We start from the raw sequence: 25,546 nt of genomic DNA on the forward strand, positions 1-25,546 counted from the left end.
TTTATGAGGATTAAAAAATAATAATAATCCACGCAGCAGACTTTTTAATTTCATGGGCTCACCCCCCCCCCCAGCGGACTGAGCTTCCTCCTCCCCGGATGCTGTGAGGGGGTCTGCGGGGTGGGAGTGGGCTGAGGCTTGGGCAGCTCCGGCACGCGTGTGTGTGTGGACGTGAATCTATATATCAGGGTATTATTGCGTGTGTGCGACAAGCTGCGGCGCGGGGGTGCGCAGGCAGCAGAGGCAGGCGTGGGCGGCCGGGTGGGCGCGAGCAGAGGGATCAGGCAGGCTGCGAGGGGGCCGGTGGCGCGGTGACACACGCGCGTGGGGTGGGGGATCTGCCAAGCAGACGGAAGCTCTTGTGCCCGGGGGGGCAGCGGAGCACCAGGCAGGTCACTCACTTTGTGGCCGCGGGAAGCGGCCGGAACCACCGGGGCTTGCCCGGGGTAGTGTGCGCGCGCTGCTCTGGCTGTCCCCCAGCGGGGAGGCACACCAGATGGCTGCGCAGAGAGGGGCGATCTCTGCCGCCCCGCGTCTTTGTCCCGCGCTCAGACCCGCTGCGCACTGTGCTTTTCTTGGGGGGGGAGGGGGGCGCAATCCTGGTTGCTAACGAGGGGAAACCCGGCCCTTGCGTGTCAGACGCGGGAGTGGAGGGTTGCAGCCCGCCTCACGGTCAAGGTTACGCACTAGGGGCTGTCTGGGGCCAGCCCCAGCTCCCCAGCCAGGGCGAGGTATTGGCGTTAGTAAACGCACGCGGGGAGCTCTCGAGCACGTCGGCATCAACACCCGCGATCTTTAATTGCGTGGAGACGACCTCCGCGAACGGAGCCGGAATAAAGGACCCACTTAAGCCGCTTTCAGCTTTGCCCCGCGGCCCCCTCCCCCTCCAGCAGAGGCGCACGGATGCCCGCAGGCCGGGGGAGGGGGGGGCTGCCCCCGGCGGCTGTGGTGCCCCACGGCTCCGCCATCGCGCGTGGGCTCCTTCTTCCCCGGGAGAGTGTGCAAAGCTGTATGTGGGAGCGCAGAGCTGTGCGTGAGTCTGTGTGTGTGCGTGTGTGCGGCCGCGCAGAGCTGTGTACACGTGTGTGTGTGCGTGCAGAGCGGGGGGCGGGGGACCAGGGCCCGTACAATTTCCAGCGTGCGTGGAGAGAAGGCGTAGGCGGGAAAAGACCCCGCGGGGCGGGGCGGGGGAGGGTGCCCCGGGGCGGGAGGGAGGCGGCCCTGGCCCAATAGCAGCTCGGTTGGCCCGGCGCGCGGGGCCCGCCCCAGTGGGCAATTGGCGCTCGGCGCCGCCCGTCTACCGGCGCGGGGACCAATGCCGAGCGGCGCTGGCAACAGGGGCGGCCTTGCCCCCCCGCCTTCGGCCCTGTGCCGGTGCGTGCGGCTCCTGGGCGATCCTGCGGGGTCACGTGTTGTTTTGCTCTTTAGTTCAGGCACTCGCCGCGCGATGTGTTACTTACTGGGGGACGGGGACCGAGGCAGGCGGCAGCAACAGCAGAAGCAGAGCCAGGCGGCAGGACCGCGGGCAGCAGCAGCACCGGTACCCGGCGCGGAGCGGAGCTGAGGGCAGGCGCCGCACGGCTCTCCCAGCAGCCGGAGGAGCCTGGAGCAGCGGCAGCGGCAGGTTGTGGCGGGGCTGGGGATGGCGAGCCCCGCGGGGCCGGGGCTGCTGCCGCCCGCCGGCTGCTCCCCGCCGGGCGCTGGCCACAACCACAACCACAACAACAACAACAACCACCAGCAGGGCGTGCGGAAATGCGGCTACCTGCGCAAGCAGAAGCACGGCCACAAGCGCTTCTTCGTGCTGCGCGCGGGCGGCGGCGGCGGCGGGGACGAGGCGGCGGGTGCCCGCCTCGAGTACTACGAGAGCGAGAAGAAGTGGAAGAGCAAGTCGGCGGCGCCCAAGCGGGTCATCGCGCTGGACTCCTGCCTCAACATCAACAAGCGGGCGGATGCCAAGCACAAGTACCTCATCGCCCTCTACACCAAGGACGAGTACTTCGCAGTGGCTGCCGAGAACGAGCAGGAGCAGGAGGGCTGGTACCGGGCGCTGACTGACCTCCTGAGTGAGGGCAAAGCTGCCTGCCAGAGCTCCCCACACCACCGCCTCCCCTCACCCTTCGCGCCCGCCGCCGAGGATCTCAACTACGGGCTGGTGATGCCAGCCACTGCTGCCTATCGGGAGGTCTGGCAGGTGACGCTGAAACCTAAGGGTTTGGGGCAGAGCAAGAACCTGACGGGCGTGCACCGGCTCTGCCTGTCTGCCCGCACCATCGGCTTTGTGCGCCTCAACTGTGAGCTGCCAGCCGTCACGCTGCAGCTGATGAACATCCGCCGCTGCGGCCACTCCGACAGCTTCTTCTTCATGGAAGTAGGCCGCTCAGCTGCCACGGGGCCAGGCGAGCTGTGGATGCAGGCGGACGACTCGGTGGTGGCACAGAACATCCACGAGACCATCCTGGAGGCCATGAAAGCACTCAAGGAGCTGTCTGAGTTCCGGCCCCGCAGCAAGAGCCAGTCGTCATCCTCATCCTCATCATCGGGTGGCGGCGGTGGTGCCTCGGCTACTCACCCCATCACCGTGCCTGGTGGCCGCCGCCACCACCACCACCACCTGGTCAACCTGCCACCCAGTCAGACTGGTCTCCTGCGTCGCTCCCGCACTGACAGCCTGGCAGCTGGCAGCGCCAAGGCCATGCCGTGCCGGGTGCGTACAGCCAGTGAGGGAGACGGCTGCCGCCTAGGCTCACTGGCTGGCAGCCCCATGAGCCCTGGGCCGGTGCGGACACCCCTGAGCCGGTCGCATACGCTGGGGGCGGGGGGTGGCAACTGTGGCAGCGGCAGGCAGGCGGCTAGGCTGGTGCCAGTGCCAAGCAGCCGGTCCATGTCCATGCCTGTGTCTCATTCGCCACCCTCTGCCGCTAGCCCTGTCAGCCTGTCGTCCAGCAGTGGGCTGGGCTCAGAGCCACCCCATCCGCTGCGCCCATCCAGCGGCAGCACCTCTGTGGCAGGCTCCCCCAGTGACCCGGGCTTCATGTCCTTTGATGAGTATGGCTCCAGCCCTGGCGGTGATATGCGGCCTTTTTCCTCCTCTTCCACCGCCAGCAACTGTAGCAACACGCCTGAGTCCATTGCTGAGACCCCCCCAGTACGTGAAGCCAGTGGCACTGTAGAGCTCTATGGCTACATGGCCATGGAGCGGCCACAGCCTGGCCGGCTTGGCTGCCGGCCCTGCCCAGAGCTCAGCGCTGACAAGGCCCATCGCAAACGGACCTACTCGCTGACCACGCCATGTCGTCAGCGGGCTGCCCCACCTCATGTCTCCTCTGCCTCCCTGGACGAGTACACCCTCATGCGGGCTGCCTTTGCTGGTAGCGCCAGCCGCCTCTTCCCTTCTGGTCCAGCAGGGGTGTCACCCAAAGTGACCTACACCCCTTACCCTGAAGATTATGGGGACATCGAGATTGGCTCTGGTGGTGGCACCCATGTGGGGCCAGCAGCTGGGAGAGGAGGCGACGATGGCTATATGCCCATGACCCCTGGGGTGGCGGCTGCCTTGGCACGGGGCAGCCATGACTACATGCCCATGAGCCCCACTAGTGTGTCTGCTCCCAAGCAGATCTTGCAGCCCCGGACTGGGCTAGGGGGTGGTGGTGGCTCCTCTTCCTCTTACAAGACCAGCTCCCCGGGAGAGAGCTCCCCAGACGATAGTGGGTACATGCGCATGTGGTGTGGCTCCAAGCTGTCAGTGGAGAGTGCTGATGGGCAGCTGGGTACAGGCGACTACATCAACATGTCCCCCCGTGAGCCACCACCGCTGCCATCAGGGCCCACCACCCCAGCTCTCACCCTGCCTGACCTCTTCTTTTCCCCAGGGGCAAGCGAACCTCTGGCCAAGCCAGGCTACTCATGCAGCTCTTGTGGGGGAGTGCAGGACAATGATCAGTATGTGCTGATGAGCTCCCCAGGGCGACTGGAGGCAGCAGTGACGGGAGGAGGTGCCCCAGTGGGCCCCGCCACGCCGTCAGGCCTGCACCACAGCCGGCCCGAGAGCTTGCGAGGCCCGCGAGTGGCCCGGCCCAGCCGCCTGTCACTGGAACCAGTGCGGGCGCTGCTGCCACCCAACATCCAGGAGCGACCGCCGCTGCCGCCTGAGCCCAAAAGCCCTGGCGAGTATATCAACATAGACTTTGGTGGCTGCTCTCTACCTGCTGACAGCCCCGCTTCCTCACTGGGCTCGGGGCCTGGCCGGCAGCGCTCACCTCTCTCTGACTATATGAACTTGGATTCAGGGCGCTCGGGTGCTGCATCACCTGATGAGGCACTGTCTCCAGGCTCGGGGAGCAGCAGCAGCAGCAGCCAGCCAGGTGGGCGCTACCTGCCAGCAGCCGTGGGGGTCTCATGCCTGTGCAGCCCGTCGGATGGTGCAGACTACACAGAGATGGCTTTTGGCACAGCCACCACACCACCACAGCCCATAGCGCACAAGCCTGAGAGCGCCCGGACAGTTGCCAGCCCAACAGCAGGTGTAAAGCGCCTCACGCTGGCTGGGGTGGAGGCTTTCCTTCTGGCCAGCCCACCCCCGGACCCTGACCGTGGTGCCAAAGTCATCCGTGCTGACCCTCAAGGCCGGCGGCGCCACAGCTCTGAGACCTTCTCGTCCACCACCACTGTGACCCCTGTGTCCCCCTCCTTTGCGCACACCCCCAAGAGGCACAACTCGGCATCAGTGGAGAATGTGTCGCTCAGGAAAAGCGAGGGGCTGCAGGAGGAGCAGGGCACAAGCCCTATGTGCCGCCAGACCTCCGCAGGCTTCCAGAACGGCCTCAACTATATTGCCATCGATGTGCTGGATGGGCCTCTGCTGGCTGCCTGTGACCAGAGCCGGCCCCGGGCCTGCCTTGCCCTGAGCGCTGGCTTGGGGGGCGGGGAGCCCAGCACCTACGCCAGCATTGACTTCCTCTCGCACAACCTCAAAGGAGCCAGTGCTGTGAAAGGTGAGTCCCTGCCCCTTTCTCCCTCTCCTCCTTCCTCATAGCTGCTTGTCCCCGCCCCTCCTGAACTTCCTCAAATAAAGACACAGCTATCAACTTTCCCCCTCCCCTAGATATCCCCGCTTTTATTTTTAAGCTGTTTCCTCACATAAAGCTTGAGTATTTCCTCCTGGCTAATTTGACATCCTGTTGCATTAAGGTATTGAGTCTCTTGGTACAGCAGCAGGAACTAATATTGCTGTCCCCATCCTGCTGCGGGACTGGCTTCATGTTCTTTTCCCCAAATGATCTGCTGTTAACACCCACTGAAAGTAAACCACAGCGGTGCAGTTTCCTTCTGAAGGTTTCCAACCTGAAGGAGAGTGAACTGAGAGCTGACTCCCTGCTCTTCAGTTACCTATGCTGTGTTTTGCCATCACCCCCCTAGAAAGGGTTCCTATAACGGCTTTGATTCTGAAATATTTTACCCGCTGCCAAAGTCCTGGAATCAGTCTTGGCCAAACATACAGGCGGAGTCACTTGGTGGGCACTCTATGCATCCCTGTTGCCCGTAGTTTGGTACATTTGTTTTAAAGGCCTGACCTAAAGTGGCAAGTAACTGCATCCCAGCTTGCAGTTCAGTGGCAGTAGCAGTGAACGGTTGGTTGGCTTGCTCTTCAAGTGGGCTGCAGAGATGCCCAAAGTTTGCAGGTGAAAACCAGCCCAGATAACCTCAAGTTTAATTTGAGAGGAAATTTCCCTTGTAGCTGTTCTTTGTTGAGGTGCTAGTTTTTCAGTAAACCTCTTGGTTTTTTTTAAGCACAAGTGGGAAATTGTATAGTACACTTGAGGAGGGCAGAGAACAGACGGTCAGCCCAGGATTAAAAGCATTATTTGAACCCTCCTCATTCTTGCCATTCTATAGCTAGGGCATTTTGACCTATTCATATGTATGGATGTCATCTGTGGTGATGCATTTAACAAACAGACTTGGTGTGTGACTTAGAAGTACAGCTAAATTGCATCTAGGTTTTGTTTTTGTATATATGTCTGATAGAGGCCATCAGTTCTGAGCAAAAAGGGCCATGTCTAAGAGCCACTTGCAGACTTCTTTTTCTTTTGTTTACTACTAGCTAGTTGATTTGGAAGAAAAGAAATACAGGAAGTAAGAGGCATTGAGAGAATCTACCCTTTGCAGAGAGAAATTTGAAGTTAAGCTCGGATGGATAGATGACTGAAAGGTCAAACAGAAATGAACACTGAGTCTGATTGGAGAGTTACGGAGAGATCATGAGTTGTTGGTTGGTTGTAGTTTTGCTGAAGTAGGTTTCTTGATTTGCTTGGTTTGGCCTAAATGAATGTGACTAACGACAATTTTTGGTTACATTGCCTTATGTTGTTATGTAAACTTTGGCATATACAGACCATAGTGAAACACTGGAATTATGTTCCACTAAAATTGAGCTCTCCTGTCCTCTGCATTTGTTATAAATCGAGTTTCACAATAATTGAATTTTGCTTGAACCATCTTCAGTCCCAACTGCAAAACAAACCCATGTTGGGAAAGAAGCACTTCCACAATATCCTCCAAACTGCTGACCCTGAGGCTAAGGGTGGGGAGAAGAAGGAGGGAGAAGGGGGAGGAAGTCCAGTAACAGGAAAAACCTGGACTGGAGTAAAGTACTTCTGCCACCTAGGCTAGAGTAGAAATAAACTAGTCTTTCAATCAGATAAGCAGGAGGTACTCATTACATTGACCCTGTAATAAAGTTAAGAAAAAGATAATGGGATTAAATATAGCAACATGAATTGCCAGTGTGTGCTTGGAAGAGTTGAATTCTGGTAGTTAATAGAATGTGTGAAGAAAGATACTTGCTAATGTTAATATTTCCTTCTGTGTATAGGTTTCCTTTCCCTGTGCCCCGATAAGGTTTTGAATGCGCAGTGAAAACCAGAATCATAAATGTTCTGTGTAAATCCCTTGCAAGTTGAGCTGCGTGTAGGAGGCAAGGCTGATCACTGTGTTCCCCTGAGGAATGCTTGGATCTGTTGCATATAGTTGCACTGAACCCGCTCAGGAAGTACTATCCCCAATTTCAGAGTGTATAGGTAGGAAACAGGTTGCCCAGCCAACTGTCAGAAGTATTCTTGGTCATAGCTGGAGGAGAAGGCTTTATGCAATACACATCTGTCTTGAACTATAACTAGAAGATTAAGAAAGTGTGAATATATTATCAGTGTAAGGCATAAGTAGTATGCTGTTGAGCCAAGCCATTAGCAGTTACAACTCCTGAGCTTCTATTTTAGTTTTGATTACATATCCACACAAAGGGTTGTTTACAGAGCTGCTGTTGCTACTGATACTGCTACTGCTATTGCTGCTTTTTCATGATCACTAGTTGCAGTATATACAGGGCTTGAAGAAATGTAAAGTTTGTTACAGGACTTTCATGGGTATAGGTTGTAGCTGTGTTGGTCTAAGGACATAGGCAGATCAGGTTCTTTGGGTAAATCTGATGTCTTTTACTAGGCCAGCTCAATAGTTGGAAGAAATTCTTCTTTACACCAGTATTTGTGCCCGAAATCTTGCAAAGAAGAATTTTTTCCGACTATTTGAGTTGGCCTAATAAGAGACCTCAGATTTACCCAAAGAGCCTAGTCTGCCGTACAGGACTTTGACATTTTTATGATGCAACACATGTACACAATAGAGGGAAAATATACATTTCTGGACGTACCAGGAACTATTTTTATTTGTTTGCTGTTTTAGTAAAGTGGTAGTTCAGTTTGATCTGGGACAAAATGTTTAATAAAATCAGTTGGTGTTACTATGTATGGGTTTGCCCATGACGTAACATGTATCTGATGTAATCAGTACTGTTTACTTTGCTGTTTGTACTATTGGATTGCTAAAGCCATTATGAGGGAAACTAGCCTTGTCTTTTTCAAAGCCAAGGAGAAGCTTGTAGCTATTTTAAAATAGTGGAATGTATACATTTTTATTAAGAATTGATCTAAAGATCTCTTTTTAATAGGTATGTTGTAGAGAAGTATGTTGATTCTACTTGATTTATCAGGTAACTCATGTTTTAGTTTATGTAAAATTAATGTAAACCAGAATTAATTCAAATACTTCCCATGTTTCTATCTTTAGGTCTAAATGCCATCATGCAGGTAACTATTGTCCAAGTAGTTTTGTTTTAACAAAGGGAAATAATCACCTGACTTTAATTTTTTTTAAGGTACATTGACTTTCATCAGTATTTTTTAGTTTTGGGGAACTGGGTACTTTTGGAATTCTCTATCCCTATAAATCCTGTTATGACAGGAGCAAGTTAGAAGAACCAAAAGAGTTGTCAAAACAGAAAAATAAGGCCATTCAAAATCTATCACTTTATTTAGGTCTATGCTCTGGAAATGTGTGAGCATTTGAAAATCTAAGTAGTTGCTGCCTTCTGAAATGTAAATAAAGTAATGCCTTTATTAGCCAGTTGGAATTTCTTTTGTTGCATGCTGATAATTAGTTTAACGTTCAGTTCTCAAACTATGAAATAGCACCTCTGTTGTCTACTTTTTGTATGAACGAAAGTGTGTGTTCTTACATACTTCAGTTTACCCCTCCCCCCCCCATCTATGTAGACAGTCCATTTACTTTTTTGGTGCAAGCTATTTATTGTAATAGACTTAATGATGAATTATACCAGCTCTGGGTGATAACCTTTTGGGTGATGATTTTGGTTCTCCAATGATTTTAGTGGGATCAGAATTTCTTCTTGGTTTTTTTTTTTTTTTTTTTTTAATCTTTCACTCATTACTCAAATTTTTCTTTAAGTTCAATGGTAGATTTACTTGTATTTTGACTTGGAAATTTTTCTTGATTAAAGATGTTAGCATTAGACTCCTTATCTTTTGGCTTTTTTGTTTTTCATGTGTAACTAAACAACAGCTACATAAAACTGTTTTTTATTTTTCCCTCTCTTACTTTTCTCTTGTCTTGATTTATTTTTAAAAAGTCTTCCAAGATGATGCCTCTCTCTTTGAAGGCAATTAGGTGGTGGTCTTTGGTAGGTAAAAATCGTGGTGATTTAGCTCATAATATTTGTAAGGATTTGTGATTTATACATAAGCAGTACAAAGATCTTATCTTAGGGGAAAAAATTCCCTGTGCTGCTGTAACATATCTTAGATTGTGAAAACTGAAACTCTATTTTTTTTCTCCCTGCTTTTGTTCAGTTTGAATGGTAAACTACCCTTGTTTTCTCTCACTTTTTGCTTCTGATATGCAGATTGCCATGGCATTTTGGTTACAAACTTACGGAATATTTAATTGTGTATTTCAAAAAATGCATTTTAATTGAAATATTTTAATATAATTTTACAAACACATATGGCTTTAAAGCTTAGGGAAAAGCCTGTTTTTTACACTAATGTAGTACTAAATGTAGGATTTTCCTCTTACTGACCTAGTTTTGTAGGGTAGAATGAATGCTTCAGTTAATAGACTAAAAAACTGGTTAACCTTTTATATCTGATATGGCTAGGATAATAAATCTCTTCACTTAAAAAATCTCAGATGCCCCGAAGGAACTTTATGAAAATGCACTTCTTTTCTCTTAGACTGCATTCTGGTGGAGGTCAAAACAAAATGGTTGAGTATGAAATCTGGCAATATAACCCACCAAGCCCAAACTGCAGTCTAAAACTGTGTGCAGCATTAAATGAAACCTTTTCCACTTTCAACATTTCATTTCAAATTATTTTGATTATATGAATGTCAGAATTTTAAAAGCAGATTAAATACCAAAACTCTGTAACATGTATTGGATATGTATTTCTCTTTACAGTTTAAAATATGTTTAACTGCAGTATTCATTTAAAGATTGTCATGGTTACTTTGAATCATTTAAGATAAATTGTTATGGAGTAAGCTGAATGGTTGGTTTGTTCTAAAGTGAACCAGTACAGTCATTGCTCAAGGCAGAGGAAATTCTTATGTTGATGATTGCTTCTGATTACTTGATTTCTTTCAAGATACCTACTGAGCTTAACCTTTACTTGTGTTGCAAGTAAACTGCATAAAAGAATGTTTGAACAGGAAGAGCATTAGGGCATGTTTTGTGGGCTTTTTCTAATAAGGAGCAAAGAATGTGAGTTACTTTGGACTCAATTTACTATTATTTTTTAATAGCACTAATTACCTTGAAGTGGTTGAGGTTGCTGAAGTGGTTTAGGTTAAAATGTGGCATAGATGCACAGAAAAATTACACTGTAGTCAGTTTAAATACTGGATCTTTCCCCCCATTAGGCAGTTAAGATACTGTATATACAATATAGGTATTTCAGTTTAAACTGAATCTTCTCAGAAGTGGGAACATCATTTAAAATGTTGTTACTATCTGGTAAACAATTCCTATCTATCTATCTAGATATTTATTTCTTAATTTCACGTAGTGTAATGCATAGTTATGCCCACATCCTTCATACAGGTACCTTATTTGTGTCCCTGACAATATCTATTTTGTGTTTGGAAATTTGCGTATTTTTTAAAACTTGGTCTTGAAGTGTGTATGTCTAAAATAATAAATGTATAAGGTGAACAAAATAAGCTATCTAAAACAACTATAGAATGGTGTATTTGGTATGATCTCTATATAAATTGATTTTAATTATGAATGGTTAGATGTTTCCCTGTAATTCTTTAATTTATCACAGTTGCTTGAACACTTTCTGGATTTGATTACATACCCACTGAAGTCAGTGCCACCTACTACTAGCTTCACTAAGTTGTATATTGGTCAAATGTGAGGTTCTGAAACTGCTCCTCCCTTGATCAAGTTTCACATACTTCACATAGTGATCACTTCCTTAGTCAATATAGGATTTATTGTTGCTATTTTCTTGTCAGTGGTATGTTTGTGAGTCAATAATGGCAGAATACACCTATGTAAAGCAGAATTTGTTTGTGTAGTAGTCTTGCTATGACAAGTCTTACAGAGATGGTTTGACCCTTGAGGCAGAATTTCTTAGTTTCTTGCTTTAAGGCAAAATTTCTCTTGATTTAAGTGATATTTATTTTATAGGCAAAATTTGCAGGATTAGGCTCTACGGGGCCTGATTCAGATTTCTTTGAAAGCTGTAGAATTGACTGCACTTGCTGATGGATTCTACGTAAAAATATAGATGTAGTTCATTGATTACTTAGCTGATAGCCTGTAGAAAATATATCCATTTTTATGATATATTTTAGGTTTTGCTGAAACATAACAGCAGGACATCACACACTGTGTACTGATGCATAGTATATTAATGGATATTTCCCAGTCAACGTTTATGATCAAACTTAATATATTGAGGCTAACTTGTTAAATTACATATTTATTTATGTTGCATTCAAATGTATTTCCTGTTACTACTATAGATAAAAATCTGCTGCTAAAATTAAACTGCTGAAGTTTAAAATAAAAAAATTTCCAGTCAGACTGTTGTTTGTTAAAGAAATACAACCAAGGATAAACGGTGCAGTACTAATCCTGATCCTGTTTTTGTTTTTTCCCCATACTTATATCGTGTGTTAAGTCCAAAAGTAGTTTTAAAAATTTTTCTAACACAATAGAATGAGCCCTGCACTATGAACAAAATCTGCAGTGTTTGCATAAAGAAATGAGAACATCCATTCTTGTAAGGAAGCAGCTTATAATTTCAATTGAGAGGTGTTTTCCAGATGCAAATAAATATATTTGATACAAATTTTCAAAAAACTATTGATACTTTTTTAAAAACTTGGCTTATTTGTCTGGGTTAAATTCCAGTATAAATAGTTTATATGTGTATTTTTCTCAATGAACAATACACAGAAAGAGTTTGAACAAATAAAAAGCCCTATTATAATATCTATTTTGCAAAATAGTAAACTGTGGAATCAAGTTATTACATTAAGAGTAAGCCAGCATTTTGTTTACATTTGTTTTTCAGTCTCTTCAGCATCCTAGAGGAGAACACTTCCTTCCTGGCAGATGGTAGCCCCAGGGCCATACACCTGCCATTACAAGCAATACACACTGGTAATCTATCCCAGGATCAATGTTGACAATAGGCTAATGATTGGAGACTGCCTCAGCCTAAACAAAATAGGGAACATACTTGTCCTTCAGAAAAGGGCTGAATGATCTCTGGAAGGACAGTTGAGATGGTAGACTAAGAATTGTTTTGAAGTGTAATGTAGTCTTAGTTTGGAGGATGTTGTAGCAAGTAGCTATAAGATAAGTTATAACTGAAGAAAGTGAACTGTGTCACAGGCAAAGGGATTTTCTGTTTAGCCAACAGATTGATAGACCACTCTGAATCAAATGGCTATGTGGTTGTCATTAAAACATTCACATAACATACATAAATGTGCAGTAGCAACGTCTTTTTTCAGTTACCTGCAGTGGGTTTCTTTTCCATTGAAAGCGATTTTCTGTGTGGAATTCTTCAGCAGCTGTTGGACACATCTTTCAGCTTCCTTGCCCTGACAATGTTTATGCATGACCCATGACGGTTCAGTTACACATGTCCAAAAGGTGCATTTAAAAGTCAGAATGGGTTTTTTTTAGTATATATTGGTGCTGTATTCAGTGACTGTAAACTCTGAGTCTTTTGAGCTACAGTCTCCCCTGTTGTAGTCATGTTTTGGGACAGCTTTTTAATTAGTCCTTTATTACGTTCTCTTGCATATTTTGGTTTGTTTTGCTTTGGTTTGGGGTTTTTTTGTGGAGAGGGGAAGGGTGATAGAAGGAGTTGTTTTGTCTTGTTTGCATGTCAGAAACATTCCTAGGGGGAACATTTCAGCTTCCCAAAGCTGGAGGGGGCATCTTTTGATGTAGGCCAGGATGTTCTTGCTAAATTTAAAAACTACCCAAATATTACCCAGAGTTTGAGAGTATTAAGCAGGATTACACGACGCATGGATTAGACATTGTTGAGCAGCTTGTTTTTGTTTGAAGGGGTCAGAAATGGAGGCACAGGGGTTTTAGTGTAATGCCAAAATAGCAAATTTACTGATACCAGAAACCACAGAAGTTTTTTTAGAAATGGTAGTACATAATAGCCAACTTTCCCTTCTGAACAACTTTCTCAAGTAGTGCTGTACAAATATTTACTTGATTAAGTACTATGGTGATGAGTACAAAATAGGAAATTTACCATGTTCTGTTTTCATGCAGTGTTAATTTCCTAATCTGTGTCAAGATACTGACAATCTAAAGTGGATCTACAGGCAGATCATTAAGACATTCAGGTAATGGTTGCAAAACCATGTCTGTGAAAATTTGTTTAATGGGATAGAATAAAATCTAAATAGTCTGAGGTTTCCTTCTTTGATTAAGTAATGGCAGGAAAATTCCACGTGGTGCATTATTTAAAAACATTCTCTAATGCAGTCAGTCTGTCTAGATTAACATGCTACGTAATGGTATTGGCAAACTAGGTAGGGTGAGAATATAGGATGTTTATTTGGGAAGAGGTGTTTTTATAACCTGATGGTAATTAATTTTAAAAAATCCAATAAAATACTTTTGGGAAGAAGGTGAAACTTAGTAATTGCTTCAGGTTAGAGGTGTAAACTGCTGTGCTTTTACTCGATAATGAGAAATAAAGAATGAATCTGACTTAGTTTAATTGTCCAAAATGAGTGAAAATATTGATAAAATAGTTGATTGACAGCTTTGTATTTTAATATGTATTTAACAAGAAGGAATAAGGGTAAAATTGTCTCATGGAAGCATACAATACTTTATATAATTTCTTTGCACTTAACACTTTCAACAACATGTTGACAATTCAGACTAATGGGGGTTTGTGTTGTTTACCAAAGTAATTTTACAGGTAGGGCACTGCTGTCCATTTCCTTTCATCTCCTGATTTAGAACTAAAAAACCCCAAACAATTGCCAGTGAGAGACCCTTTCCCACATGATTGCAATATTCAGTGTCAATTTAAATAGGTCTCTGCCTGATGGACCTTTTGCTGGCCCACATTTCAGGGTAGATAATTGAAATGGATGAACACCTCTTATGTTAGGTAAGAAAGAGATAGGTGAGCTTTTTTGTTGGTGTTCTTGGACAAGATTTTATCAGTGAAAGAAAAGTAGTGGTTTTGTTCTTTTTACTTTAAACTGTGGATCCAAACTTGGTTTTCTTTATATAAACAACATTTTCTCTGATGTCAGAGGGAGGCTTTCTTGCTGGGGAGAGAGAACCCAAACAGATATAGTAATACCTGAGAAAAGTAGTTGTTTTGTGTCTTATCTATTTTTACAATATACAGGTTTTAAAATAACTTGTTTTATTAAAGAGAGAGACCCACACCTTTCACGTCAAGTTTCAGTCTTGCACAAATGTTTCTGATCAAATTTAAAATTGCTATATAATGGATATATACAGATTAAATATTAACTATAATGATAATGGCTATTTGAAAAGGTGAGAAAGTAAGCTCATGGCTTTGTCATTTGAGTTGACAGAAAATTCATCATGATCTGCTTAATAACAAAGTTATACGTGAGAATTTTTAAAAAATTTTATGATGAAATCATTTGGGCTGTTTTAAAACATTTTTAAACTATTAATTTTTAATATTTAAATATAATGTTTGAAGCTTGAGTCAGACTTCTTAGAACTTGGAAAGGAGTGTGCCTCCAGTGAGTAGGGTAGACTTACAAAGGATATGAGGTTTTAGTGGAGGGAAAAGCTTTAAAGTTTTTGGATGCTAGTGGCTTGTTTTGTTTTGTTTTTGTTTTACTATTAAATATAAAGGTCTGTTCCAGCAAGGTATGTAGGAGATGCTTAAAAACTGAAGGTAGCATTACTGATTTCAGGTTTTGTCACAGAAGTCATGTATTATAAACACATAGCTTAACTGTATGTATGTGAGATGACATGGTCTAGAGAAATATGACAAAATACAGGGAACGAACCTTAAGTGTACTGCATCAAGGGAAATATGGTCTTTAGGGATGTACTTGCACATTTACTGGGCACATAAGCCATAGGTATTGCACATTAAGTTCAGTACCTGTAATAACAGGTACTTACTGAATGAACAGTAAACTGGTGCTACTGTGCAGTAGTGCCGACGGACACCTTTTTAATTACGCTAACACACAGTAGACTAATTCTGCTGTGCATTAGTGCAATAGCATAGCTTTTGCCATGACGCCCTAACGCGCAGTAGAGTTAGTCTACTGCACATTTAACATCTCATGTAGATGTGTCCACTGTGTCACTATTAGAGTAGTTACTCTTACAAACAGCATTAAAATAGCTTTTCAAGGACGCACAGATGAGCTTTAGGATGGTATTTCTTTGTATTTGCTTGTAACAACAAAACTTGTTATTTCACTGTTTTGTTTTAATATCAAATTAAATGCCTGTGAAAGTAGCTTTTTATTTTAATATAGTGGCATTTCATTTTAACCATGGAAAAATGTGGATTTGGGGTTGTTGTTTTTTTAATTTGAAAATTGGGGCTTTTTTTTTTTTTTTGCCAGAGAAAGCCAGGATCCCTAGTAATGACTTATAGTGTTGTATCAGGTGCTACATGCATAGTGGTGGGGAACTGAGCTGTCTGTACTGTGGTGATGGTGAAACCTACCCCCAGTTATTATTTTATTAATATCCTTTCCCAAGTTATTCTCATTCTTAGGTTTATCTGTTTAGATTATTTTTTGTGGTTTTTTGCTTCTTTAATTTAAAATGTATAGTAGTTTCAGAAAATAAAATGAACAGGAATCCACACTGTGCAAGCAAAATTAATTCTTATTTGGAAATGGGAAATAAAATACAACAATTACTTTCTTTTGTTAAGAAGAAAATGGCCGTATTGAATTATGCTAAATAATGATCAGGTAATTCAATAAAACAAAATATTTGGTCAATTTTTTTCCTTATTTAATCCATAGAATTTGGTAATTGTGGCATGTAAATTAGGTCGGAATTTAGTATAACTAGGCTTTGCTCTTCAGTTTTCTGGTTTATACTTCTGGAATTCTGCTTCTTCCTTAGGTTGGGTACAATGGAGACAGCAGCCAACAGAGCCTTTCTTCCCTAATATTGGAAGAAAGTCCCCTATATGGACTGTGAGGTCTTTCTTACTATACTTACTTTCCTTGTCCTTTAATTTAAATACTTTTAATTGAGGTCTGGTAGGATTTTCAGGTTTTTTTGTTTTTTGTTTTTCTCATAGTATGGACCATATGCTAATAGAATCTGGGCCATTTCTCCTTATATGCGTGAAGATTAAGGCCACTTCGTGTCCTGTTTTTAACCATATAACATCCCTGTGGAACTATGGCAAAAAAACCCAAACCAAACCAATTTTTGGATTTGAAAAAGTAACCCAAAATTCTCTCTTATTTTTATATATAGAATCTTAAAATCCAAAAAAAATATATAGTGATGTGTCATTTTAATCGCAGAAAAATGTGGATTTGGGGTTACTTTTCTAATTAAAAAAAACAAAACAAAACAATTTTTGAATTGGAGACAACCAGGATGTCTGGCAATCGCTTACTTTCCTGACACTGTTTCTAAGTGCTTTAATTACATTTATTAACTGAAAATAAGGAAAGCTTATAATATGAGTGACCAACTAGCTTTTAGTATGTTCTCAGTGGTCTGTGGACAGAATTTTGATACAGGAAATGCCTGTTATTTCAGCCAATTTATGTGTTTTATATTGCATATGAACTGGAGGGAGAAGCTTTTCATGCTTGAGAATTCATTCAGGTTTGTATTCAGTTGTATTCAGTTAATGTTGGAAGGTGTTTCTGTAGTCTGTTGCCAACAGTTTAAACTGATGTTTTGCTTTGGGTTTTTTTATGGCTGACTTGTTTGGTTAAGTCATTCAGAGACATTCAGTGGTGAACTTATAATTTTTGTACCACCCTCTGTTTCATTTTGTTCCTCTTTTTGTGAATGGGCATCTTAAGGGGTTGATTGGGCCGCTGAGATTTCAGTGTCATGAAAAGCAGTAAGAGGAAGGGTAAGATTACCCACAAACAAGGTGAGACCATCACCAGTGTGATAGTTAGCCACATTTTTTTCCTATTATGTCTTCTGTTGTGCACACATTTGTGGCTGATGGACACAAATTTCCTTCTGATCTAGATTTCTGTATAACCAAGTACTGTAACATTAAAACCATACGGAAGCCTAATATAGACTTTCTTCCAGGGAAACAGTTGTGCATTTCCAAATTGAATGAAGCCAATTAATTCTTTTGGCATTAAATGAGTTCTGATCTGTGAATTCGTAGCAAAAGTGACTACTATCCATTAGTTCACCTTACCCAGTATATTCCCAATAATATATATACATATGGGTTTGGTTTTGTTTGGTTTTGGGGAACACAATCAGTTTACATGTAAATATGATGTACTTTGCTCAGTTACACCATTTATAATAAAGATTAGTTGCTGACACTGCCTGTTTTAAGCTAAAGGACTTGAAATGGGTTTGTAGCATATTTGCATCAGCTGAAGATAACAAAGTACTTCTGCCTATCCTGGACTGTACTTCCCCTAGTTAGTTTATGTGGTATTGTGCTTGTTCAGCAAATGTGAAATTAAAATGGATTTGTGTATTTTCTGGTTGTGCAGCTGCCTGCACTGTTGCCTGCACCTTCTTCAATATCATTCCTGGTCAGTCACAATACATGAAGCATGCAAAGATGCCATGCTCTTAGAACTTGGAAAGGGCCTTGTGGCACCTGGCACGGTAGAGGGGTACCTCTGAGAAACACTTGTATTTTGCACTGTCTCCTGGTATATATTTTTGTGGTTTTTATTCTCCTTTTTTGTGGTTTAACACTATTGCTAAGATTTACTAAACAGTATCATGTCTTTTATAAGACTGTATCTGCTATCTATTACTTTAGTATTTATTGTACTCCTTGGTTTTGATATCCCAAGAACAATGTGATGACCCAAAAGCTCTGACTAGATGGGATGTCATGAGGAGGAGAAAATGAGTGCTTGCTTGTAAGTGCTCAATACTTCATCTCATGCTGAGGTTTGAAGTATTTTGGTGTGTGCTGAGCACTTGTGGGGTTGGAGACTAAGCCTTAAACCAGAAAGATTATTTTTGTTTGTCCATTCATGGATACTCTCCCAGTAACAAAATAATGTTGGAGGAAGAAGGTCCTAGTAATGTAACCTTATAGGCAGACTTGTTAAATAGAGCATTTTGTCAAAGTGTAGGGTCAGACTTCAGTGCATCTTTTAAAAGGAGCTGAACCTTGCTATCTTCTGAAAATACTTCACTCATCAGCAAATCACAGTAGCTAGATTTTTGTGTGAGAACAAGGGGAAGGGAACACTAGAAGGCCCTTAGCTATAGAGAGGAACTGCTGAGAGAGTTCAGTACATGACCCATAAATACTGTGTGTGGTTATTCTTGAGATCCGACCTAAATTGAGGCAGCAGATAGGTGATTTTATGGACTGATCATGATGCTGGCCACCATTTTTGTGGTCTTTTCACAGCTGGCTTCCCCCTGCTGCTGATTAGCTGATGGGCTCTGGTGGTCCCACCCCTCACTGCTGGTTGGCTGAGAGGGCTACCCTTTGTGCAGCCCTGCCCCTCATGGCTGATTGGTGGAGAGGGGCAGGGCTGCATGAAAAGCAGTACTCAGCCAATTGGCAGCAGAGGGAGTGCTCCCCTGTATGCCAACGGGCTATGAGGCTGGACTGCAACGTTCGCTGGCTCTCACTAGGGAGCCAGCATTTTATTTTTCTTAAGTTTGGTTTTTCTTTTTCTAGTGGTTCTGCCCAAATTCACGGAAACTGCTGTTTTTTGCGGTTTCTGCAAAATTTGTGAAATTGCAATTTGAGGAGATCCCTAGTTATTCTTTAGATAAGCACATAATGACAGTCCCATAATTTAAATAGTGCATGATGATGTGGGATTTGCATTGTGGAACATGATATTAGGTTCTGTAGTTTGTAAAATAAATTTCACCTTTCTTTAAATCACTTTGAAGGTTTGTGAGCATCAATTTGAGAGTATACTGTACCTTGAGAGCACAGTAACGTAGTATTTAAACAACATGCTTTTTTTTTCCTTCCAAGGCACTTCACTGGTTTTAACCTGTACATCTCACAGCTGAAAACTAGTGTAGATAATGAGCTGTTGTCTCTAAACCATTGGTGACCAAACTTTTCAGGATCAGATGAGACGTGCTTGGTCCATCCACAGGTCAGATCTGGTCTGTGGCATGGCTGGGCTGTTTCTGCAGGGCACAGGCCTTTTGCATGGGGCTGATCCAGCCACATGGGGCTCAGAAATTTGGCAGCGGTGTAGTGCTGCCAGTGTTAATAGCCACCACTCATCCACTGCCAAATTTCCAGAACCAGGGGAAGGCCCATAGAATGGATTACATGGCTGTGTAGGCCAGGGATTGAACACCCCTGATCTAAACTGATTCATCAGTTGACTTGGGTATAGTCATTGCTCCTTAAGGTATGTAGCTTGGCAGTTTATATTTGCATTCCTTAACTACCTTTGTGAAAGGTTAGCATCTATGTGATCTAGCAGAGCTAATGAATATAGTAGGCTGTTTCACCTTGCCTCTCCAGGAAGCTATTTGATAAGAGAATTCAGGATGCATGCAGTGGAGCTGGAGTAATTTTGAGTCATTCAGTACAACTTACGTTCTTTGCCTGAGAGAGAAAGTGAAATGTGCAAGTAACAAACAGGTCTATTTTTTTGTAAGTACTTTTTGGATTAAAAAATGGCATTTGAACACCAATTTTACGAAGTGTTCATAAAGAAGGAGATTTCAAAGATTGATATTGCATTTCTAAACTACTCACCAGCTTGTTGCCTGTGTTTACAAATTGAATATCAATTATTTTTCAGGTATAACATGCAGATGGATATTTATGTTGTTAATATAAAAAATATGCCTCAACTCCTTTCCCTTTAACAGTCGCATGTGAACCTCAAATCTACATTAAACCAGTATTTTCTCTACCATTTGAGAATCATGAAAATAAGATGCGTTTAAAAATTCCTGTTTTGACATCCGACCAATTTTTGTAGCATTATTTTTGTTAGATAAAGGTTTTTATAGCAGGTGAAGCAGGGGTAAAGAATAAAGAAATCTAGATTGTAACTTTTGTAGTTTAGTCTAACCTGCATAGCTTGAATTGATTTGCAAGTGAATAGACATTCACTTTTGATTCTGGAAATGCAGGCACATGCCTGCAGTACCTCAGGTTAGAAGCCAGGGTGTGCTACTGCAAGCCTTCCTTTCCCTTCAGGCTGGAGGGAAGCTGAACTGAGGGGGGGTCTGGCCAGGCCCCAGCAGGCTGAATGTGACTAGAGAGGGGTTTAAACCCGCACCCTGGCCTGCAGAGACCCCCAAGCTAGTGGCTCAGCATTGCCTGGGACCCCCAGAGCCCTGCTCCCAGCCAGTGGGTGATCCTGTTGCACATTCCCAGTATTGGAAGTATTTATTGCCTTGTACACTCTGAGGCCCAGTAGTAAAACTAGAAGAGTTTTTCCTTTTGTAGTTTTAGAAATTGTGATCTGTAATTAAGGAGGTCATTCATAATGAGTCGTATCACTGTTTGAAGTAAACTTTTTAAACAAAAGCACCAAAACCTGCATCAGATAGTGTATTTTGATGTGAATGTGGTTCTAAGTTTACTTTCAGCATGATGTTTCATTTGATCCACGTATAGATAAATAGTGCAGGAGAGGAAACTGGATAATGCCTGATGCGTTGCGTGGTGGTTAGAGCCTTGTGCCAGGAAGTTGGAGAGAAGCAAGTCCAAACATGGATGAGGTGTAGGGTCTTCTCTGGGTCTTTCACATCCCCATATTTTAGTAAGGCTTCCCCTTGACATTTACGCCTAGGTATGCACGTACATAGTCGTGTACCTGCCTGGCTGGTACATAGTTTCCACCCTGTGTGTATTGACTTTGAGCTATTTCATACTCGGTGTGCTGGCTGGTTTAGATACTGTTTTGTTGTACTTAACTTTCCCTGTGCACTTACCATCGAATTCATGCTGGGGACTTAGATGCTTAAGGGTATGGGCACATGAACCTGCTGTCATAAGGTAAGGTACAAACTTAATGGATCAGCTGTTTCATGGTAACCATCTGTATGCATGTTATGATCCTGTGGTATAGTGACAGCTTAATCTGCAGTGAAAGTGGGGTGAGCTACCTTGCTTTTACTATGAAGAAAGATTGTGCTTTCAGGCACTTAGCACAGAGTAGCTGATACACCGTAAGATCCCTCCCTACCTTACCTAATGGTAACTTGCTCACATGCCCATACCTTAAGTCCTTGATTGGATCTAGCTCTTAAGTCCTTATTTATGCACCTAAATAAGTAGGCTGACTTTGAAAAGTACCAGGGCACCTTGCAACTCCCATTGGCTTAAACTTTCCTTGGATAAACGTTAATAGTGATATGTTTTCAGAGGAATTTGATAACGCAGAGGCAACCACGTCCACCTTCCATTTTTTTAAAAAAAAAATTTTTCTGTAGAGTTCTGAGGGAAAAAATGTTTGTGTTTGGATCGTTATGCATCTATATAACTAACTAAAAATCAGTTATTAATGCCATGATCACATTTTTGCTATGCAGGATTTATAACTTGTTGGTTATCTTCTTTGTATATAGACTTTAAATTCATGTTACATCCCAACTGTAAGCAAAATGCTACCAAAAAAAAAAAAAAAAAAAAGGACACTGTTGCCCATGTCCTTTATCCTTTGTTTCTTCTGGAATGTAACAAGTAACTTTATTTTTCCTTTTAAAAAAATTGTCTCATTTTAAACTTCAGATTCCTATGAGTTTTAATTCATATTTGCAGCAACAAAAAGAAAAACCAAAAACTAAATAGGTAGCATAGAGGTACTTGACCACAGTTTTACCCTCATTCTACCTTTTTACCCGTATGTACCTTGTTTTATTTGAAAAGTAGAACTTAAAAGGTCTCAGATTTCTGATTATTACTGTGTATACTATAGTACTAGATAATTAATTTATTGAAAGCTGAAAAATATCTGTATAAAAAGCAACATGCCAACTAAATGTGGTTTTTAATGACCACAATAACAAACCATCTCAAAGTTGTGAGTTAATCAATATGACTGTGTCCTTTTATGTCAGTGGTACACAACTGCCATTAATTCTTTATAGAGAAGAAAACATCAGATAGGTAAGCTGGGTTCTTTAAGATGCCTCGCTTCATACTAAAATCCTGTATTTGAAGGTAGACATTGGCTCGGTCTTTTTGGGCAGCTGTTGCCTCAAACAGGCATTCATTCTGCATAAGAGAAACGACGGAATATGGTATTTTTTTGCCATCTTTCTCTCCCAAATTTTATGCCTTGGGAATGGTAGATTTCTTAGCAACTGAAACAAGTCAGATAGTTATCCATTATGCATTTGTTTCTTTTGAGACTTATCCTTTGTACAAGATAGTCACTAGAAATTCTAGCTGTGTAATAGCTGGAAATAGCTTGCATTGGAGATCTTGAGTTTATTTGGAAGCTGTTGTCTGTACTTTTTTCATTCAAGGACTAACACCTTGCTAATAGTATAAACTGGTGAGGATCAGAAAACTTAAATATTTTTGTCAGAAAAGTTAGGAGGCATTTGCATTGTTTCTTTCCTCATGTTCTGACCAGCTCTAATTCACCTGCTTAATGGTTTAAATACCTGTAGTTGGACAACTGCATGAAAATAATATAGTATTTGGTTGGAAAATGCTCCTTTTGTTTTCTCTTTCTTTATGTAATAATGTGTGATTGTCGTTAACATAATTACTTATAAAATAATTATACTTTGTTTTCATTAAAGCTCGATCTGAAGGCGAAATTAATCTCTTTATTAAAAACAGCAATTTGATTTTTGGTGGCCATGTTCATTGACTTTCTTTTATTTTTTCTTTTCAGAGTGAAGGAGTTACTTTTATCACCTCAAAAAAAAAAATCAGAATACAACATTCAAAGAAGCTGCTCGGCCTGTTTTCTAAAATATGAAGCTGCTTAAGGTTTACTTTTGTTTTATTTTTTTTGTTGGTCCGGGTGGTTACTTAACTTTCAAACTGCTATGGACTATTCTGGACAACAAATCTGCAAGGAAGGGAAAGCAACCTGCCTCACATTTCTTGTCATTGGCATCTACATTGTGCTGCTGTTTTGACAGACATTGAAGATGTTCTTTAAAATTCGGAACTTTTCTGCCGGCCTGTTTAACTCATGGCCAATGCCTTCATTTCCTTTTTCTGCAAAGACGAACTGTATTTATTCTTCAGCATGCTAGGGGATTCTGTAACACCTGCTAAAACAGTAAAATCTGGTATTTACTGGCATAATTTCAAGCCTACCGCAGTACTACCTCAGTTCAAAGTAAAGCCGGATTTGTATTGTTGGTGTACACCAGGACCTCCTTTATCTCTATGCTGAGTATCTCTCAAGAACAGTCATCAGCCTTATTGAACTTTTAAAGTATACAGCTGCTGGTTGGTTCTCATCACTAGCTGCAGTGTTTACTTAGCAGACAAAGCTCTATGTGGGCACTGAAAAGTCTAAAATGAGAGAAAACTTTGTGGATTGGACTTTGAAGGATTCAGAATAGTTATAAAATGTGTAACTGAAGCAACATAAGTTAAAATCATCTAACTGTATTGGGGGTATCTCTCTTTATCTTTAACACACTTGTTTAATCCTCTCTATGTAGGTGTTTATGTAGGTACTTTGAATTGCAAAAGCCTTTTCTCCTATTTATAAGCTCATGTTTGTCAGCTAACCTTGTTCTTAGCTGCATTTCTCATAACCAAAAATTGACATAGGCATGCTAGGAATGCAAGGATGATAATGGGTATTGGGCAGATTGAAATGTTAATTTAAAAACCATATTATCATGCTGTTGGGAAGTCCTAATATTTGACTTGAAAAGTGGCATTGCAACTGAAGGTGTCATTGTAGGGAAAAAGAGTTTGTCATTTATCCAGAGTTCTTTACAAGAGTACCCATTTTTACATTTTCAGTATTCTGAAAATACCAGTGATGATGTGACAGTGTCACAGCTATCACATACAACTGTTGCACCAGACTAGCAGAATGTTATGTCACCTTGTTGCTCCTTTGATGAATTTATTGAATACTATATAAAATTTTAAAGGTACCTCCCCAGTGCCTGCTCTGATAGTCATGTAAGTATTATACTAAGTTATTTGAGTTGTGTGAGATTTTATGAAAATTCTTTGTGTGAGATGGAGAATTTATACATCACTATAAACACAATGCATTATATACGTATTTTTGAGGAAGACTAGAATCAATGTCTTACAACTATAACTAATGGCAATGCAAAGTCTTCCTGCTTACGTGCTGAACTCTTAAAACAGAGGATTGTATTACAAGACAAAGATGAATGTAAACAAATTCCTTCCACACCCTGTAACATTTCCTTTCTGTATAATTTTCTGGGGTCTCACAACACAGCAGTATACAAACTGCACAATATTTAGTCTAAAATCAATTTAAATGTCTAACTTCTCACCTTAAAATAATTCCAAACTGTAAAATGTTCTAAGATATGACTGTTTCAATTTTGGTACGAAAACAAAGTGGTTGTTGACATTTCCTGTCCGAACCCCGCACCTAACTATAGCACTGAACATGGTACCTGCTGAATACAATATTTTAACTTCTATTTTGAAGTAGCCCTCTCTTTACCAAGTGTAAATCATGCCACTATAAAAATGGTTTATAGTCACATAGCAACTTCAAAACAAAGAAACTTGATAATGTACTCAATTTTCCTCTATTCTGTATATTTCACAAAAGGCATATGCAATATTTACATTCTTAATTTAGTTTACAGAATGGAACCAAAATGTATAAATGTTATGTTTGCTAAAACTTCACAATGTATATTGGGTCTTTGTACATTTTGCCTGACTTACCTTAAATTTAAAATATTTTTTGCTATATAATCTTAACAGTTATTAAGCAGTGTTTTCTTTTTGGGTACGTATTGTTTCTGGATATCAAGATGTTAAATATATTTCCTGCTATTGTGATATGACAAGAGACTTAACTTATCTTGCTGTGTCTTCCAATGTACACGCTGTATATAAGGATAAATGTGATGCTGCTGGAGACGAGAATAAATGGAACTAGAGTAGTGTATTGTATTTAGTCTGTATTGATCATGGATGCTCTCCTTAATAGCCATATGCAATAAAATACATTATTTATGAAAGGAATAAAGTCTTAAAGGCCTGCTTTCTGTAGGATTTTTTGGGAGGGAGGGAGGGAAGGTTGGTTCGTTAGTGAAATGAACTTGCTTTTATTCTTGCTCCTTTAACATGAAACACGGTTCCTATGAATTAATCTTTTTGTGCAGTCATTCCCTTCCTGTGTATTTAATGGCATAATGATGGGCATGTCTACACATTATGCTATATGGCCTGGTACGGCAAGGTAGTGAGCATGTGGGTCTATACATGATTGGCAGCTACATCACCGCAGTGGCTTATACCCCTATTTTTAGCACACCACTACA

The 25,546-nt window shown here is 42.2% G+C and overlaps 1 protein-coding gene across 2 annotated transcripts; it reads left to right on the forward strand.

Annotated features, from left to right (window-relative positions):
* Positions 1–1,222: 1,222 nt before the first annotated feature.
* IRS2 (insulin receptor substrate 2) lies at positions 1,223–25,166 on the forward strand. Of its 2 annotated transcripts, XR_016438518.1 has the most exons (4): positions 1,223–4,997; positions 11,946–12,034; positions 13,175–13,248; positions 22,927–25,166. XR_016438518.1 is itself a non-coding variant. In XM_090022335.1 (2 exons), exons 1-2 carry the CDS (start codon positions 1,643–1,645, stop codon positions 22,929–22,931), a joined length of 3,360 nt encoding a protein of 1,119 aa, XP_089878461.1. In that variant the 5' UTR covers positions 1,224–1,642; the 3' UTR covers positions 22,932–25,166. The 2 variants fall into 2 exon arrangements, 1 of the variants encoding a protein (XP_089878461.1); XM_090022335.1 differs by lacking the exons at positions 11,946–12,034; positions 13,175–13,248 and having other exon boundaries at positions 1,224–4,997.
* The last annotated feature ends 380 nt before the right edge of the window (positions 25,167–25,546 follow it).

Source organism: Crocodylus siamensis, chromosome 1, assembly GCF_052110815.1.
Source record: "Crocodylus siamensis isolate JL-2025a chromosome 1, ASM5211081v1, whole genome shotgun sequence".
Taxonomy (NCBI): Eukaryota; Metazoa; Chordata; order Crocodylia; family Crocodylidae; genus Crocodylus; species Crocodylus siamensis.

Excerpts from the sequence above, each read along its gene's own strand:
- IRS2 (XM_090022335.1), top strand. The coding sequence starts at position 1,643 with ATGGCGAGCCCCGCGGGGCCGGGGCTGCTGCCGCCCGCCGGCTGCTCC.